The sequence below is a fragment of the Lontra canadensis genome, unplaced genomic scaffold (assembly GCF_010015895.1).
Source record: "Lontra canadensis isolate GAN:19392208 unplaced genomic scaffold, GSC_riverotter_1.0 scaffold9, whole genome shotgun sequence".
Classification (NCBI taxonomy): Eukaryota; Metazoa; Chordata; class Mammalia; order Carnivora; family Mustelidae; genus Lontra; species Lontra canadensis.
The window spans coordinates 25514454-25534513 of record NW_022631003.1 but is presented as its reverse complement, the minus strand read 5'-3'; the positions used below and the strand labels follow the sequence as shown (position 1 = coordinate 25534513).

At 37.9% G+C, this 20060-nt stretch overlaps 1 protein-coding gene across 13 annotated transcripts in view; it reads right to left on the bottom strand.

Annotated features, from left to right (window-relative positions):
- Positions 1-666: 666 nt before the first annotated feature.
- PLEKHA5 (pleckstrin homology domain containing A5) overlaps positions 667-20060 on the bottom strand; it is a 229737-nt gene continuing 210343 nt past the window's right edge. For all 13 annotated transcript variants that reach the window (XM_032855096.1, XM_032855098.1, XM_032855101.1 and 10 more), the window contains 7 exons: positions 14526-14644; positions 9192-9401; positions 8146-8286; positions 7592-7716; positions 5736-5881; positions 3578-3683; positions 667-1533 (listed from right to left, as the gene is read on the bottom strand). In XM_032855096.1, the coding sequence (XP_032710987.1) occupies positions 3589-3683; positions 5736-5881; positions 7592-7716; positions 8146-8286; positions 9192-9401; positions 14526-14644 (836 nt within the window). In that variant the 3' untranslated portion in view covers positions 667-1533; positions 3578-3588. The remainder of the gene's footprint in view (positions 1534-3577; positions 3684-5735; positions 5882-7591; positions 7717-8145; positions 8287-9191; positions 9402-14525; positions 14645-20060) is intronic.

Below are 20060 nucleotides of genomic sequence, written 5' to 3'. Positions count from 1 at the left end.
TTCTGATGATGAAACAGTTTCTAGTTCCCCCTGTCAGAGAAATAACCCTCTGCTCTACACAGCCCTCTTCAAGCCCAATCCACCGAGTGTGGAGAAAGCAGATGTTTGAAGCTAGTTTCCACAACATAGAAACAAACAGAAATAAGTGTAGAAAATTTCACAAAATGAAACCTGCCTAGTGGTGTTCAGCTGATGGCCTCTGAGGAAATGTGAAAAAAAAAAAAAAACAACAACAACAACAACAAAAAAAACAACCCAAAAACAAAACAAAACAAAAAAAAAAAACAACTATGTTCTGGTCCAAATTCTGTCATTAAATATAACATGACTATGGCCCAGTCAATTTATCTCCCTGCGCCTCAAGTTCCTTGAGCTCTCACATGGGAGACGAACTGGGTGGCGGAAAAGGTCTTTTTATGATGTTGTCTCCAATAGTAAGATTAATAGACTATCGTTTCACTGAGAAGTCCCTTAAGTCTCAGACCTCCCATTTAATTCGATTGATTTTTTAAAGATTCTTTTTTCTCAAGTAATCTCTACACTCAATGTGGGGCTTGAACCCACAACCCTGAGATCAAGAGTCACATGCTCTACTGACTGAGCCAGCCAGGCACCCCACAGACTTTCCACTTTAGATGGGAAGAGCAAAAATTCTAACACAAGTGATTTAAGAACATCAACATTTATTTAACATGATAAAAAAGAAATGAGATATGAACATTTGCATTTAAACAATAGTAAGTAGCCTTTAATACTTACATGTGCTCATTGTATAGTATATACACAATGAACATAATTACATTTGTACACAAACTAAGTACTGGATTTGAAAACCTGCTTATTGCTGTACACATCTATCCCAATTGAAATATAAGCCCAGTACTTCAAAATGCCTACATTTTAAATTGTATTTTTAAGAAAGAGTAAGCGGTAACATTTGTATTTAAGCTGACAAGAGTGTGGCAGTAACCGCTGACACTGCAATCTGACTAAGAAATAATTATAGCAGAAAACAGGACATACTTCACTTAGCAATAATAAAATGGCACATCTTAAATATATATATAAAATTTTTACAAATCAAGTGTGAAACAAAGCATTGCAGTAGCCAAAATGGGAAGGAAAAAAAAAGGAAAACAAGCTTCATTGGAAATAATAACTAAATTTTTGTACTGAAAAAGCAAAAAGAAATATAAATCCACCTAAACTTTAGAAACATCAAAATCTGGAAATCAGCAACTAAGTAAGCTCTGGCTGTAGACCGCACATTAAAAAAGCACCTTTACTTATGTGCTCTGAAATCATAGCAGCAAGCTGGTGTCAGAACAACCACCTTGAGATTATGGAGTGTACATATGAGCCATTAAAGCTGTTTGGAATAAACATTTTCCAGAAGTGATAAAATGATGCTCTGTGGCCAAAAGCATCAGAACTATGAATTTCATAGATTTAAAATATACTGTACAATATCTTCTCACATTGCTGAAGGTCCATGTCCTTAGCTTTGAATGGTTTCAACAGAAGTCAGTATAGCTGAAAAATAAAGACAGGGAAAATTACTTTGACACCTGCAAAGCTAATGAGTGACCATTTCCTAAAGTAACTGAGGGCGATGTTTTGTAACAATGGAACTGACGATCATGGCCATGAAAATCCGAAGACATAATACAATGGAAGGATATTTTCTTGTCATTTCATAGGTTTAATTCACAAAGCAAGAATGTAATTAAGTAACACAATTCAGAATAAAAAAAAGTAGTCAAATTTGCAGCTGAATATCAACAGAATGAGCAAAGATTTGCGTAACTTTGCTAAAATATGTAGTAATAGGTTAAGCTGCCCACAGAGCAGCGTCGTTTATAAACGTTTCCCAAGCCCTGCCAGAACCACGCAGTCAGCGAGGTGATAAACACACAGTGAGAAGACATAAAGAAATGCCGGTTTGAGGGCCACTAGCTGTTCACCATGGCTGCGGGCCAGAAGCCTAGAAAACAGCCGGCAATAACTGGACCCCATTCCAGTATGGAATGCCACTGGCTCTTAAGGGTGAAAGCAAAATGAAACAAAATCCAAGAATAACAAGTCAAGGAACCTGGAAATGTACTTGAGCTTTAACTGTATATACTCTTTACTGTCAGACGGCATTCTTTATTATCATTGGTCTGTGTACAAAGAATGGTAACCTGTTTATTGAACCAAAAGATAACGAGACTGGATTTTAATGTACACTTCTTCACTAAGATGGACAGAGGCCATCTATCAACTCTTTGCACAAGAGGAATCAAATAAATATGCTGACTATTCCTATTCTGGTATGATTCTGTCACTAGCGGCAACTGTCACTTCAAGACATAGTAAGTTAAAAGTTTAAAGGCATGAGTGACAGAGGCGAGACATAGGTAAGACAGTAACAAACAGGTTGTTTGTAACTCTACAAAGGATGTCAGTCCTGCATAAATACCAAATGACAACCAACAAAGGCCTCTTCTAGGCTGTATGTAGACATAATCTCAAATAAAAGTTACAAATATGACAGAACAGACATAAATCCTTCTGGATGAACAAAAGGACGCAGGTTATAGTTGCTACAAAAAGGTATGAATGGAAGAAGACTCTAGAAAATAAGCACTGCTGGGTAAACTTAAGTCAATTTAGTATTTGTACTAATTTATCTTGAGAATCTAAAAGTCAAAGAACATGTTAGCAATAAGGTTTGTAATATCTCTATGTATTTCTGCTGCTTGTAATTGTTCAATAGAAACTGGTGTTAACCCTAAAGCATACAATATTACTAGGTCTGGTGGATGGTATAAGAAAATGCAGAAAAAAGCATAAACAGCTCCATATCTCAGTTTTCTTGAAAAGTAAAAAAGCGTATATACCTATAAGTACAAAACTGCAAGTAAAATTTAGCATTTGTCTATAAAATTGTTATAAGATCTAAGGAAATTACGCTCAGTTCTTAAACTATGGTCTAAGGAACAATGTTCAAGTAAGGTTTCCTCTTTCCCCCTGCTCCCAACACAGCTTTTTTCAGTAGTGACCTTACTTACTTAAAAAAATTAATTATTTAAAAAAATTTCTGATAGATCTTAATGATTTTGATATTCCATGTAGTTGGCCGAGCCACAAACACTCCTTTGTCCTTTAAAATAATTAAGAGACTCCCCCTGCGGGAGACATGCTGCACGAACCGTAGAAAACATTACTTGATCAACTCATAATCGCTGCCACAGAACTCTCAGATCCGACGATGGAAAGGAATGCTATGTGGGAGCACAGCTGCAGAACACCGTGAGGTTTCTCTTGGCACAGGCCATCCCCTCTTCGTTTGGCTGTTTTTATGGACGATGAAATCGGAGACACAGAAAACGCTGTCCCGCAGCAAATCACTAGAAGGGCTGAGGCTGGAGATCTGACTTACTGCCCAAGGCTCAAATACACAGCCTCCTTGCTCTGCCAAGGATCCCTAACACACAGTCCAGAATTAATCTGTTTTTGTTCACCGAACCGAGTGAATAAAACTCAAGTTAAAAACTCTGAAGTTCAAGCACAAATGCAAAAGGAACTGACGTACTTTTTCTGAGGCTACACACACATGAAATGGGACCCTTCCGTGAGCTGCGGCTGAGTGGCTGGAACCGGCGATGCCGAGGACTCAGGAGATGGGGACAGACTTTTCGCTAAAACACACGGAGAGAATGCGAGAAGGTAAACATCTTTAGGACACATCTGCAGAAGGAAATCCTGATGTTGTGATCCCATAAAATAAGGACATATTTCAGGAGGGAATTAAAGTTCTATCTGGGTTCTGCTATTTTCTAAATTGACAACTGATTACTTAGCACAAAGTGTCTCTTGAAGACTATTTAATAATTCTTCTTCCTCCTATACCTTAAACACTGCATACAATGTTATAAGTCAATTATACCTCAACAAAATTGGAAAAGAAAATGCTTGTTGTCATCTACCCCCTTTTTCTGGCTTTGAGGTTAATTTTTAGGTGTCCATCTATGAATCACTCCTGGTGGGTCTCACTTTTTAAAAAATTAATTATTTTTAAAAAAGTAAGCTCTGCCTAACATGGGGCCTGAACTCACAACCCTTAGATCGAGAGTCTCATGTTCTACCAACTGAACCAGCCAGGCGCTCTTGGGTCTCACTTTTAAAGGCCTTTATAGTTCATGAAGCTAAATACCATCAACAGTTTAAATGTTGTGATGTTAATACTCCACACACTTTATGCAGACACGCCAAAACAGAAACAAAGTGGTCAGTGACAATTAAAAAAATTCCCGTGCCTTATAAAAATGCCTAAAAAAAATGCCTTATAAATGATAGTGGCAAAAGACAGGACAGTGCTTTCTATCTGTTACAAGGAAACATGACTTATCACATAGATCTGCATGTTATATATATATATATATATATAAGATATAGAGAATACTGCCAGAATCCCACGTCCTTCCTAAGAACAGTCCCAAATAACTGAATTTCACTGTATTTGCCCTTCAGCAAAATGATGGGGAGGAGGGCGAAAGGAAGGAGGATTACTATTTTTTTTTTTTAAAGATTTTATTTATTTAAGAGACAGCAAGAGAGAGAGCATGCATGAGCAGGGGGAGAAGCAGGCTCCCTGTTGAGTGGGGATCCCGAGTGGGGCGCCATGCCAGGACCCTGGGGTCATGACGCCCAACTGATTGAGCCACCCAGGGCCCCAGGATGGAGGATTATTAAGAATGGTTTTGGCTTATGGACTATGAGAAGCAATGCGGATAACGTGCACTGGCTGTATGATTCCCCATATTTGGCATCCCTTGCCAAATATCATAAAGGAAAAAAAAATCAAATCTGTAAAAACAAACAAACAAACAAAATCCCTGAAAGTAGCACAGACATTTTTATTATTTTATTTTTTAATTGATTATTGTTTTTAGAGAGGGCGGGGGGCTGAGAGGAGGGGCAGACAGAGAAGGAGAATCTTAAGCCGGCTCCAGTGCCAGCGTGGAGCCTGACAGGAGGCTCAGTTTCACAACCCTTGATCTCACAACCCTAAGATCACGATCAAGGGTCAGTTGTTAACTGAGCCACCCAGGAGCCCTACCTTCTGACGTGCTATGGATCCTGATCTTCTCTCAAAGAAAAACCCAGATGTGCATTATAGCATCAGCTAAACAAACCCATTCCACTAGTTTAGGTGTTCAATCTTCTGCAGTTCCCAAAGTGGTAGGTTTGTGACTATTCTGAGAATCCAGCCTCAGAGAAACAGGTACGTTTTCCAAGTTCTGGAACATCTTAGTAGAAAAAATTTATGGTATACGAGTTAAGGTTAAGATGAAGAGAGATTGGGGCGCCTGGGTGGATCAGTGGGTTAAGCCGCTGCCTTCAGCTCAGGTCGTGATCTCAGGGTCCTGGGATCGAGTCCCTCGTCGGGCTCTCTGCTCAGCAGGAAGCCTGCTTCCCTCTCTCTCTCTGCCTGACTCTCCGTCTACTTGTGATCTCTGTCTATCAAATAAATAAATAAAATCTTAAAAAAAAAAAAAAAAAGATGAAGAGAGATTGAGAGAGAGAGAAGGAAGTGATCCCCAAGCCAGGACAGACTGTGGATCTAGGCTGAGGTTGACCTTCCATCCTTCCCAGTCACATCTTTCCTGAAGGGGCATGTAGAGGCGAAAGTAAATTCAGAGGTTCAGAGGGCACCGCAGTGAGAAAAGTACGGAATGTATAGTAGCTACCTGCCATCGTTTGATTTCCTCTAGAAGCCTCGGGAGTTTGTTCATAAGAAGCAACAGTTTCTTCCTGTTCATGAATATTGTCCTTTATATTTTCTTCAGGGTGACTTTCTGTTTTATGATTTGTGATCTGCGTCTCATCCTGAGGGCTAACAGAAATAGACTGGTATTTTAAAACTTGGTATTAACAGACTACAATAAAATTTTTTCTCCCAATTCGTCATTATGAAAATGTTTAACCATATACAAAAGATGCCACCATTTATAATTAGTAACTGCTAACACTTTGCTTGGAATGAATCACTTTTCTTCTCCCTAAAAGAAATCTTTAAACATAAAAAATGAGAGCAAATGATACATGAAACCTCTGCACTCAGGTAATCCATATTTTACCAATATTGTTTCACCTAACTCCCAGTCTCCCATTCCCCAAATTATAAGCAGATTCCAGACATACCATCTGATCTGTAAATATTTCAGTTTGTATTTATAATAGCTTAATGTCATCAAATATCCAGTCAGTACTCAAATTTTCTTGATTGCCTCATAACAGCATTTTAGAGTTATTGGTTTCCAGCAGATCTGAAGTCTGTGTATTGTATTTGCCTGACAAGTCTCTTAAAGTTAACTTTAATCTAAAATACCCCACCCCACACATCCTTTTTATTCTTTGCCACTTATATGAAACAACTTGGTTTCTCCATCCTACAGAGTTTACCACATTCTGTATTTTGCGGATTATATTCCTTTTATTTTTAATAATCTGAAAAGGACTCTGAGTGCTTGATCAGATTAAGGATTTTTGGGGAAAGGTAATTATTTCATTAGGTGGGGTTCGTGCACTACTGCCCGAACAGGTTGTTTCTTTCCGTGATGTTAAAAAAGATCAGTGAGTTCAAGGTTTCTGGATTTACTTATTATAAACTGCCCTGACAGATTTTCTGCTTTTCTGGCCATGGAGGAATATTATTCAAATCCTTTATTTCCTTAGGGTTAGCAAAACAATGATATTCTCTTTCTTTCCTTATTGAATGAAATTCTTCTATAATGAAAAATATCACCTCAAAAACTTTTTGGTTGCAGTTTATTTGGGAAAGACAAGATAAACACTTGATTCTTTGCCTTTATGTACCAGGTTTTGGAATAAGAAGTCAATTCCTTAGCATTGTCCAAAGTGGCGAACTGTTTTTTGTTGTTGTTGGGTCTTGAAACTCGCAGATTGTTAACATACTAGATGAGTTTTAATCTACACCTATTAACAAAACAGCCAGTTTTCCTCTTGTCAGTGATTGCTAAAAGTTTTTCAAACTCAAGCTTGCTATTCATTGAAGAAATAAAGGCATTCTGAAAAACGTTAAATCCCAGCAATTCTCTTTCCAGCTCTGGTAATTTTTCTAATGAAGGGTGAGACTGAGGACATACACATAAGAAAGCCAGTTAAGAAGCACAGCTAAAAAATAGACAGCCAATCACAGTGGCTTTTGGAACACACCAGACACCTTGGAATTCTGATCAGTGTCTATTTGATCCATTATGCAGCCAGTGCTGAGGGCCTGACTTTGATACAGCACATGCATGTTTTGGTAGGTTTTTTAAAAGTCCTTACCAAATTCCTAGGTGCTAATAAGCATAGTGGTTAAGTGCTATACCTGTGTTTTCTTATTTAATCATCATAACACATTTGTGATATAGATACTATTATTACCCCAGTTTTATAGGTAAGGAACCTGCAGTTTAGGGAGGTTATGTAAGTTGCTCGAGTTGCTAAGCTGGGACGGGAATCCAAGACTTTCTGACACCATCCTTAAGTGTTATATAATTTTGGGAGCGATTCCTTTATCACTTTCCCTAATCATTACCTGTATGGAACATCCTCAGACATTTTCTCCTTGTTTCCCTCTTTATCCATCACTTCCTCTGAACTTACTCCATTTGGTTCAGGTTTGAAAAGGGTTTTAGAAAAAATGTCCTCAGTTTTTTTAAACTACAGAGTAAGAAGAAAAATGATTAAAAAATAAAAGTTTGTTAAAAAATGATGTCCAGTCAAATAGTTACTGAAATACATCTTTAGATTCAAGTATATGAAAAATATTAACATTCTTAGTACGGGATACAAAAAGTTATTTGCCTGGAGGGGTGATACACATTGCTAATAGCCAGCAGCTCTGGGATATAAGATTCTTTAATTGGGGTTAACAGTAATTTATTCTAGCCTTGATTATGTTTTAAATGTCCAATTAACCCATTTTTCTGATGTGCTGAAATACATCACTCAGGTTAAACAAAACCTATCAATTTCACTTAGACTCATGGTCTCTATGATGAAATGAAACAATTATTTTCAACCTTATTGTTTGAGCTAATCTTCAAAAATCTACCCCGTGCAATATCTGTTCTAAAATAATCTCTCTACCTCTTTGTTGAAATCCGTATTTTGAGGTTCAGCTTCTTTCAGTCGAACAATTTCTGCTGCAGGAGTTTCATGGTTTGGCTTCATATCATTTTCTCTAATGACTGTATCCATTTCCTTAACGTTATCATCCCTTCTTCGAGTCTGTCCAAAAGACATATAGCAGAGATTCATACTACGAAGCCACGTACAGTTTTTAGATAGCACCTGTTAATTTTGAAAAAAAGGCTGATCCTCACTCACAAGGAGGTCTCTTCATGAAAACCAACGGAGGGAAAAAAAATATACATATCAGTATTCCACACATTTTTTTTCTCTCTTTAAAGCATCCATTTTGTAATTTGGAGAATGTGTAATTATTCAACTGTTAATCTGCTGGGTCTTTAGTAGCAATGCCTACCAGCTCTTGATCAGATGGAAAGGGGATTTCCAGGAGGACAGAAAAACACTTAGCTGATGCATGTTTGCTAACACGGACAGACCAGACTGAAGCTACTGAAAAAGTTTCCCATGTCTTTTATCTCTGTATTCATGAATCGGGGTAACAAACAAATCATAAGAAATGGAATGGCGTCACTTTACAAGGTGGCGTTGGAATGCGATGAATAGTAGACTTAGGACTTTTATTTAGAAGTTCTCTCCCGCTATAATTTAGGTCATGTTAAATTAGGACAGAGAGTAATACACATTTTATTGGAGGGGGAACTGGGGACTATCTTGGCATTTCACATTTGTGGAAAGCACTTTTATCTTCTTAGTATCTCTGTGAAGTAGATGGGATGGGCTGTATCATCATCGGAATAACAGCAGGGAAGATGGAGTCCACAACTGGTAGGAGGACATCCAACAAGTACTAGAGCTCTGATTTTTTGAACTTAGGGTTATTTCCATTTTACTAAGCTGTCTTAGCTTATTTTTATGGGAATTAAGTAATATAAAATAACCATACTGTAGACATTTTTGAAAACCCATCAATCACGTAAATCCATTATCCTGATTCAAGTGGTATTAGATTTACACAGAAGAATGATTAAATGCAATAGATCTACCTGGGTAATCCTGAATGGATTATCCCTTAAACCTGAAGGACTCTGTAAGGGTGACTGGTCTAAAGCACCAATAACATTTAATCCTTTTTTCTTTTCCCTCAAGCATGCTTGCTGATGTCTCCTTATTCTTTCCATTTGCTCTTCCACAGTCATCCTAGGTCGGGTACTTTCCGCCAAACAGAGTTGTTCCACTGCACTTCTCGGCCGTTCCTTTAAATTAAAAATAGACATAGGAAAACAGGAATGCAGAATAGCTTTTGAAAAGTATGTTGGAATAAAAAATGGTTCTAAAATGCATTTATTTTCTTCTCAAAGTTGAAAGTGCAAACTGTTTTATCCTTCAGGAGTAACTGGTGATGTGTGGTCATTGCAACAGGAAACTGTATAAAACTCAAACTAGGAAGGGGTACAGCTTCTAAATATGAGAGATTTACTTTATTTTTTAAAAATTTCTCCTCAAGGGGCGCCTGGGTGGCTCAGTGGGTTAAAGCCTCTGCCTTCGGCTCAGGTCATGATCTCAGAGTCCTGGGATCGAGCCCCACATGGGGCTCTCTGCTCAGCGGGGAGCCTGCTTCCTCCTCTCTCTCTGCCTGCCTCTCTGCTACTTGTAATCTGTGGAGTAAATAAATAAAATCTTAAAAAAAATTTCTCCTCAAGATTTTATCTTTTTTTTTTTTTTAAAGATTTTATTTATCCATGTGACAGAGATTACAAGTAGGCAGAGGGGCAAGCAGAGAGAGAGGAAGGGAAGCAGGCTCCCCGCTGAGCAGAGAGCCCGACGCGGGGCTCGACCCCAGGACCCTGAGATCATGACCTGAGCTGAAGGCAGAGGCTTTACCCACTGAGCCCCCCAGGTGCCCCAAGATTTTATCTTTAAGTAATCTCTATACCCAACATGGTGAATGAACTTTAAACCCCGAGATCAAGAGTCACAAGCTCTACCAACTAGACAGCCAGACGTCCCAGAGATTTATTTTAATGAAAATGTGATGTTTTAAATCACACATTTACTGTGAAAAGAGCTGTAGAGAAAAATCCTTAGTTTACGATAATAACAGAACTATAAAAATATTATTTTCCATAAATCAGATGGTTTTATTTGAATACTATATATATATATATGTATATATATATGACTCATTTTATGGTTTACTGAAGGGTTTAAAAATATTTGTCACATTAAATAAGCAATCCTTCTTACCTTCTTATTAAAGATGTAAAACAATATTGGTATAAAATGCCAAATAAGAACTTTAGTGTTAGTCATAAGCAAATTTTAGCTTATTTTATATGATAGAACATTTAAATATTAAACATATGCTAGAACCTATGGCATAGAATCCATAGGTTTATGTCTCTGGTCTGAGTTGGTGGGGACTGACCATGAGACACTGGTGAGGTTGCTTGCTCTCAAAAAAACCCAGGGTGGAAGTGAGCAGTTTGTCAGCAAACCCTTTAAGATCTTTTCTCTCTCTCCTGCAATCTGAAAAATGCTTGCAGGGCAGGAGCTCTAGCACTAGAACCATCTTCTCTTTCTTTCTTTCTTTTTAGAAGATTTTATTTATTTGAGAGAGAGAGAGAGAGAGAGAGCACAAGCAGGGGGGAGGGGCAGAGGGAGAAGCTGACTTCCCACTGAGCAAGGAGCCCCACACAGAGCTTGATCCCAGGACCCTGAGATCATGACCTGAGCAGAACAGATGCTTAGCTAACTGAGCCACCCCAGGCATCCCAACTAGAGCCATTTTCAATTGCATAAAATAAATATCTTTTTTATTTTTTTAAAATTAATTTAATGAATTTATTTGACAAAGAGAGAGAGAGGCACACAGAAGGGGAATACAAGAAAGGGCAGAGGGAGAGGGAGAAGCAGTCTCTCTGCTGAGCAGGGAGCCTGATGAGCCGAAGGCAGACACTTAATGACTAAGCCACCCAGGTGCCCCTAGAATAAATATCCTAAAGAGCTCAAGTAAAAACTAAAAGGAAGAGGAAAAATGAAAAGCCTTAATGTGTTTTAGCAAAAGCCACATTTGCTTTGGAAAACAAAACATCAAACAAACCAAAAAAACCATTTAAAAAAAAGCAAATTTTAAATACAGACTGGGAATTAGCTACTACAGCATCCCTTTCATTTTGGATTTCATTAAGTTTCTTATTTTATCCTTTTATTTTTAGTAACTACAAACAAGCAGACTTCCTCGCTTTTTTACGTTTATGCAAAAATGTTGTGACACTGCAGCTTCCTTTTTTCAAGTTGTTATATTGTAAAAAATTTACTGTTTCTAAATGCCAAATATTGTCATTTTCCATAAAGAAATCTTAAAAATAACTGACATATTCATTTCTCATACATTATGGAACTTGTCTGTTATAGTCCAAGTATTTTAATCTGGCACTGATTTTGTTCATAAAGGTCCTTTCTATACCAATATTATGTAACTGTAGTCTTCCATACTTTTCTCACCTGTATTTGTTTATGTAGAAGTTTTTCTTCTACTATTTAAGATAGTTATGTACTAAAAAAAAGATAGTTATAGCATATAAATCTCCTAATATCTTTCTTATCTCAACACACATTTTAATTTTTTCAATATAAGCTCCACACCCGATATGGGGCTTGAACTGACGACTTCAAGATCAAGAGTTGCATTTTTGGGTGCCTGGGTGGCTCAGTGGGTTAAGCCTCTACCTTTGGCTCAGGTCATGATCTCAGGGTCCTGAGATCAAGTCCCGAGTCGGGCTCTCTGCTCAGCGGGAGCCTGTTCCTCCTTTCTCTCTCTCTGCCTGCCTCTCTGCCTACTTGTGATCTCTCTCTGTCAAATAAATAAATCTTAAAAAAAAAAAAAGAGTTGCATTTTCTACTAACCGAACCAGCCAGGCATCCCTCAATAAGCATTTTTATTTTAAATTTTATTATTACTATTTTTAAAGATTTTATTTTTAAGTAATCTCTATACCCAACATGGGGCTTGAACTCACAGCCCTGAGATCAGGAGTTGCTTTCTCTACCGACTTGAGCCAGCTGGGTGCCCTTTTTGACATGCACTTTTAATTTTTTATTTATTATTTTTAAAAAAATATTTTATTTTTATTTATTTATTTGAGAGAGAGAGACCGAGAGAGCATGAGCGAGGAGAAGGTCAGAGGGAAAGCAGACTCTCTGTGGAGCTGGGAGCCCGATGTGGGACTCGATCCTAGGACTCCAGGATCATGACCTGAGCTGAAGGCAGTTGCTTAACCAACTGAGCCACCCAGGCGCCCCTGACATGCACTTTTAAAAAAAAAAAGATTTTATTTATTTGTTCGACAGAGAGAGACACAGCGAGAGAGGGAACACAAGCAGGGGAAGTGGAAGAGAGAGAAGCAGGCTTCCCACCAAGCAGGGAGCCTGATGTGGGGCTTGATCCCAGGACCATGGGATCATGACCTGAGCTGAAGGAAGACACTTAATGACTGAGCCGCAGGCACCCCATGACATGCATTTTAAAAATCCTTTTCTGTTTATTTATTTTAGCATTACAATTTCCAAAGAAAATACCCTTTCAATCTGTAAAAAAATGCCTAACTATGAACAAATAATACTATTATAAAACCATGACCATTAATGGTAATGATGTATAGAAATTCATTAATTTTTATTCTATAATAATTATCTTTCTAGGTCTTTATGTTAGTTAAATATTATATTTCTTGTATATAAATTTGTCAGATGTTTTGGGCATATACTTTGTAGCTGTACTTTAATATCTTTCATCAATAACCATAAATCTTATCATTTGTAGTACTTTCCATTCTTACAGCTTCAAAGTACCAAATTACCTTATACCAAGTAAGTAGAGAATTTATAAAAATGAAAGTAAAAGTTTTGGGGCACCTGGGTGGCTCACTTGGTTGAGCATCTGGCTCTTGATTTCGGCTCGTCATGATCTCAGAGATCAAGCCCCATGTTGGACTCTGTACTCAGCCTAGAGTCTGCTTGAGTCTCTGTCCCTCTCTCCCTCTGCCCCACCCAGGCTCGTGCTCTCTAAGATAAAGAAATAAAATCTTTTTTTAAAAAAATTTATTTACTTATTTGATAGAGAGATCCCAAGCAGGCAGAGAGGCAAGAAAAGAGAGAGGGGGAAGCAGGCTCCCCACCGAGCAGAGGGCCAGACACGGGGCTCGATCCCAGGATCCTGAGACCATAACCTGAGCTGAAGGCAGAGGCTTAACCCACTGAACCACCCAGGCGCCAAAGAAATAAAATCTTAAAAAAAAATTTCTAGGGTGCCTGGGTGGCTCAGTTGGTTAAGGGTCTGCCTTTGGCTCAAGTAATGATCCCAGGATCCTGGGACTGAGCCCTGCATTGGGCTCCCCGCTCAGCAGAGAGCCTGCTTCTCTCTCTCCCTCTGCCCGTCCCCCTCCCCCTGCCCCAGCCCCACTTCTGCTTTATGCTATCTCTCGCTCTCTCTCAAAAACAAAAAACAAAAAACAAAAAAAAAACCCAAACCAAAACAAGGGGCGCCTGGGTGGCTCAGTGTGTTGGGCCACTGCCTTTGGCTTGGTTGTGGTCCTGGGATCGAGTCTCGTATTGGGCTTCCCCTGCTCTGCAGGGAGCCTGCTTCTCCCTCTCCCTCTGCTTGTGATCTCCGTCTCCATCAAATAAATAAATAAAATCTTAAAAAAATCTTATAATAAGTAAATAAATAAATAAATAAAATCTTAAAAAACAAAACACCACTTAAAAAAATTCTTTTGCATCCTAAATTCCTAAGATTACCTGGTGAAAAGGAGTTAAATACCTTGATAATCTTCCCCAAATGACCAAGATTAGACTGGTTTACAGCAGACTGAATTCAGTGGATCTCAGATGAATATGTGAAATATGGAATTTATTTCCTAATCTCCATTCAATTCCCCAATCTCAATTCACATTTCTCAGCTGGCACCAGAGGACTGGCCAACTCCAAATCTACCACAGCTAAAAGGCTCTCCAAACTCAGGGTAGCTTGGAAATCCATTACCTTGGCTGACTGCAGGACATGTCTATCAGTCTCATCAAAGAAATTCTTAGAGGTGTCAAGAGATGTAATAAAAGGCAGCTATATGAGAACAGATTCCACAAACCGTGGACCTCATCTCAAGGCTGATCAAAACAAACCTAGATTAGGTATTGAGTAGGTCTGTCCCCTAGGTGCTAATTTCCTGAATGTACTTAAAAAAAAAAAAAAAATTAAGACTAAGTTTTCTTAGAGTATCTAAAAAAAATTTTGGTGAAACACTAAAAAGGAAATTATGTGTGAGAAAGCAATATATAGGCTTAAGAATCCTTCTAGAAATTAACTTCTAGTTAAATACCGTTCTTGAATCCATCATCTTCTTAGTTTTCCTTAAGGTTACATAGGAGGCTATTGTCGAAGATTCAGGTGTTGGTGATTTTGTTCTGGGAGGAACTACTCCAACAGGAAAGTGGGAACCTAAAAATTAAAATAGTAGTAAGTTCTACAAAACATCTTTTATACAACATAACTCTTCTGACATACTCAATTTCTGAAGCTTTTATTTTATTTATTTTATTTTTAAGTAGGTCCCATGCCTAGTGTGGAGCCCAGAGCAGGGCTTGAGCTCCCAACCTTGAGATCAAGACCTGAGCAGAGATCAAGAGCTGGATGCTTAACCAACTGAGCCACCCAGCCATTCCTCTGAGGCTTTTAAAATCAAAAGGCAAATTTATTGGAGTGCCTGGGTGACTCAGTTAAGCATCCAACTCCTGATTTCTCCTCAGGTCATGATCTCAGCATCATGAGCTCTGTGCTGCCCAAGATTCTCCCTCTTCCTCTGCAACTCCTCCCCCTGTTAAGTGTGCATGTGCTCTCTCCCTCTCTCTCAGAAAAGACGGCAAATTTATTTTCATTTGTTTATTTTTTAAAAGATTTTATTTCTAAGTAATCTCTATACCCAGTGGGGCTTGAACTTACAACCCTGAGATCAAGAGTCCACATACTCTACTGACTGAGCCAGCTAGGGGCTCTATAGAGCAAATTTATTGCTTGAGAAGAACCAGAGAAACTGTAGTAGCCTTCCATTAATGTACTCTGTCTAAAGTTCTACAGATTAATAGATGACATCAAAAATTGTCATTATGAAACTAGGAATACACAAGGAACCATATATCCTCACAACAACCTTCTGAAGGAAAGAAGGTGAAGGAAGTGCAGTATCTGCATTAACTTCCTTCCTCAGTCCAGAGAGCTCAAGCAGCAGCATGGCTGGAGTTTCCCAGTTAGCCTTCTTTCCATTCACAACATTTTCAGAGACTGAAAAGACCTTAATCCTCTCACATATTAAAGATCAGGAAAGACAGGGCCCAGAAAGGTTAAGTGATTGACCTAAATGTCCTTAATTTCCATGCGGTCTCTTTTCAGTCACACTGCACTGTCTCAAAAGAGAGTCCACTAAGGGCGCCTGGGTGGCTCAGTGGGTTAAAGCCTCTGCCTTTGGCTCAGGTCATGTTCCAGGGGTCCTGGGATCGAGCTCGGCATCAGGCATCTGGCTCTCTGCTCCACAGGGAGCCTGCTTCCCCCTCCCATCTCTCTGCCTGCCTCTCAGCCTCCTTGTGATCTCTGTCAAATTAATAAATAAATAAATCTTAAAAAAAAAAAAAAAAGAGTCCACTAACAACGTTATCAATAGTTACCTATAGGTAACTATATCACTATATATATATCACTGTAACTAGAACTATCTATCACTGCTACTTTCTCTTTTGTAATTTTAAAAATTTCTAAAATGAACACACACCATTGAAAATAAAACACATAACACAAAATCATTAACACAACAAAAATAAAAGCTAAAAATAAGTTAACATATAAAATGTATGCATTTGGGGTGCCTGGGTGGCTCAGTTGTTAAGCATCTGCCTTCAGCTGAGGTCATAATCCTGGGGTCCTGGGATCAAGACCTGCATCAGGTTCCCTGCTCAGCAGGAAGCCCGGGTCTCCCTCTCCTCCTACTCCCCTGCTTGTGTTCCCTCTCTTGCTTTGTCTTTGTCAAATAAATAAATAAAATCTTAAAAAAAATGAATGCATTTATATCGTAGTCATCTTATTTAAGTCGAATATATGCACTAATAACCACTGAGGACATTTGTAAGAGAACAAATTGTTAAAATCTCAATGGTTTTCTTAGGAAAAAAAAAAAAGAGAAAAACACCACTCTCTTTGGCCTCATTTACAGTTACATCAACTAAGCAGAAAAAGGAAAAAGGAAGTCTAGGTTCTCCCCCAAAGACAAATGGTAGGTCTATCATTCAGGACTCCTTTAATTTATATACCAAACAATCTACAGCTTAGGCTTTAATATTGTTTATGAACTCTACAAATATTATACGATTGTATAATTTAAGAATATGAAGAGCTGAACTGGTACATAATATAGGTAATTTTGCAATTCAAAATTCAGTGGGTTAAGCCTCTGCCTTCATCTCATCTGCTTAGCAGGGACCCTGCTTCCCCCCTCTCTCTCTCTGCCTACTTGTGATCTCTGTCTGTCAAGTAAATAAATAAAATCTTAGAAATTTGCCTTTTAAAATTTAGGTGTTTGGTTTTTTATTTTTTATTTTTAGTAATCTCTGTATTCAACATGGGGCTTGAAGTCACGATCCTGAGATGGAGAGTTGCATGCTTTTTCAACTGAGCCAGTTTTGCACCCCTAGTTTTAACTTAAAAGCTCTCATCTAACTAAATTATCTTAAGTATGCAGATCAATTATAGCATAATTTCTGCCACGTGACTTAAAGTGGGGCTTTTCAAAATGGACCACTAACTGGGATAATATATGCTTTCTCTTTGTTTGAATTGCAAAATTACCTATATGAATACACTGTCTTTTTTTAAAAAAGATTTTATTTATTTATTTGATAGAGAGACAGAGAGAGAGCATGAGAGGGGAGAAGTTCAGAGGGAGAATCAGACTCCTTGCTGAGCAGGGAGCCCGATGTGGGACTCAATCCTAGGACTCCGGGTTCATGACGAGCCGAAGGCAGTCGTTTAACCAACTGAGCCACTCAGGCGCCCGAATATATGGTCTTAGTCTTGTAAAGTGGCTGCTCAAGTGGGGTATACTCCCTGATTCTTTTTTTGTTTGTTTGTTTTGTTTTTAAATCTTGGCTTTGTATTGTGCATTCATCAACAAGGAGAAGAATAAAGATCTGGTTTGTAGGTGGCCTGTTGTGAATCTCTGCTTTAAAAGTTTCTTCAAATCATGGCTATGTGCTTGATATTTCATTAACTTATACACGACCTAAATTTTTATTTAGCACTTACTACAAAACTATTGATTGGATAAATGAAAGAGACTTTCCTCTTAACTGTTTTTATTAAACAGAGAAGATTAAAAGGAATAAGTATAAATATGTGCAAACATAAAGAATGACCTACCCATCTGGTCATCACATAGGAATATCATGACCTTAAAACACTCCCTAATCCCCTTTGCTTATCTGTCTCTCCTCTGAAGTAATTAACTGCCGAATTATGCGTTTATCTCCCCCCCTTTTTTTATAGTTCTGTAATATTTGAATTCCTACAAAAGAAAAATACTATTACAGTTTTGCATATTTTTAACGTACACATATGTGGAGCTATATGTTATGTATCTTTCTACAATGTGATATTTTCACTCAACATTACATTTAATTTTTTAGTTGCCTTACGTTTTAGATGTTTTTATAAACACAATATAGCTATACTTTATTTTTAATCCAGTTTGACAACGTTTTTCTTTCAAATGAAGCATTTAGTCTAATTATATTTGTTATAATTACTCATGTATTTAGATTTATTTCTGCCATCTATTTTTTGTTTTCTATTTTCCCCACTTCCTCTGTTTTTTCTTTTTCTTCTCTTGGATTCTTCAGTTTGCTTCCCTACTAGTTTAGAAATTATACAGTCTATTTCTTTTATCTTATCCTTAAGCATGCACCCTTAACTTATTAAAGTACAAAGGTAATCATGACCACTATCATCCTCTGGAGCAATACAAGGACTTTAGAACATATTAATACCAATAAGTTTGCTCCTGTTTTATATGCTATTGCTATAAATATTTTAGTTCTTTGCTTCTTAAGATTTTCTATATCTGACCACTTTCTTTCTACATGAAATGTTACAGGACTCTCAAATGATGTAAGTGACAAACTTTCCAGATTTTGCTTTTAAAAAAAATACTTTATTTATTTTTGAGAGAAAGAGAGAGAGAGAGAGCATGCACGTGTACCAAGCGAGGGTGGCAGGGGAAGGGGCAGAGGGAGAAGCAGACTCCCTGCTGAGCAGAGAGCCCGATGTGGAACTCAACCCCAGGACCCTGAAATCATGACCTGAGCCGAAGACAGACGCTTAACCGGCTGAGCCAGCCAGGTGCCTCAAACTTTCCAGTTTTTGTCTTTACTGCTCCTTTCTAGTTTTACTGAGGCAAAATGTATAACTAAAATGTACAGATCTTAAGTGTACAACTGATGAGGTTTGATAAATGCATTCTTGTCCATAGCTGCATAGGCATATATCTGTATAATCATTTCAGTCAAGATAAAGACCATCTTTGTTAGGGTGCTAAATGAGAAAAATGTGCAGCCAAGAATACTATATCTAGCAAGAATGTTATTCAAAATAGAAGGAGATTTAAGTGAGAAAGCTTCCAGGACAAACAGAAATTAAAAGAATTTGTGATTACTAAACCAGCCCTGCAAGAAATATTGAAGGGGATTCTTTAAGGAGAAAGAGAGCCCAAAAGTAACAGACCAGAAAGGAACAGAGACAATCTACAGAAACAGTGACCTTACAGGTAAAAGAATATACTAAATTCACTATCATTGTCAAATACTACTAGAAGTCCTAGCCTCAGCAATCAGACAACAAAAAGAAATGAAAGGCATTTGAATAAGCAAAAAAGTCAAACTTTTACTCTTCACAAATAACATGATAACTCTATGTGGGAAACCCAAAAGATTCCACCCCCAAATTGCTAGAACTTGTACAGGAATTCAGCAACATAGCAGGATACAAAATCAATGCACATCGCATCTCTATACACTAACAATGAGACAGAAAAATGAGAATTTAAGGAATTGATCCCATTTACAATTGCACCCCAAACCATAAGATACCTAGGAATAAATCTAACCAAAGAGGTAAAGGATCTGTACTCTAATAACTGCAGAACACTTATAAAAGGAATTGAGGAAGACACAAATGGAAAAACATTCCATGCTCATGGATTGGAAGAACAAATATTGTTAAAATGTCTATGCTACCTAGAGCAACCTAAACATTCAATGCAATCCCTATCAAAATACCATCCACTTTTTTCAAAGAACTCCACCAAAATTCTAGAGGAGAACACAGGCAGCAATGTCTGTGACCTGGGCTGCAAGACATTATCTCCAAAGGTCAGGGAAACAAAAGCAAAAATGAACTACTGGGACTTAATTGAGATAAAAAGCTCTTGCACAGCAAGGAAACAGTCAACTAAACCAAAAAACAACATATAGAACAAGATATTTGCAAATGTCTTATCAGATAAAAGGGTGGGATCTGAGATTTATAAAGAACTTATCAAACTCAACACCCAAAAAACAAATAATCCAGTCAAGAAATGGGCAGAAGACATGAACACACATTTCTCCAAAGAAGACATAAAAACGGCCAACAGACACATAAAAAAATATTCCACATCACCTGGCATAGGGAAATACAAATCAAAACCACAGTAAGATACCATCTCACACCAGTCAAAATGGCTAAAATTAACAACTCAGGAAACAACAAATGTTGGGGAATATGTAGAGAAAGGGAAACCCTCTTACACTGCTGGTGGGAATGCAAGCTGGTGTAG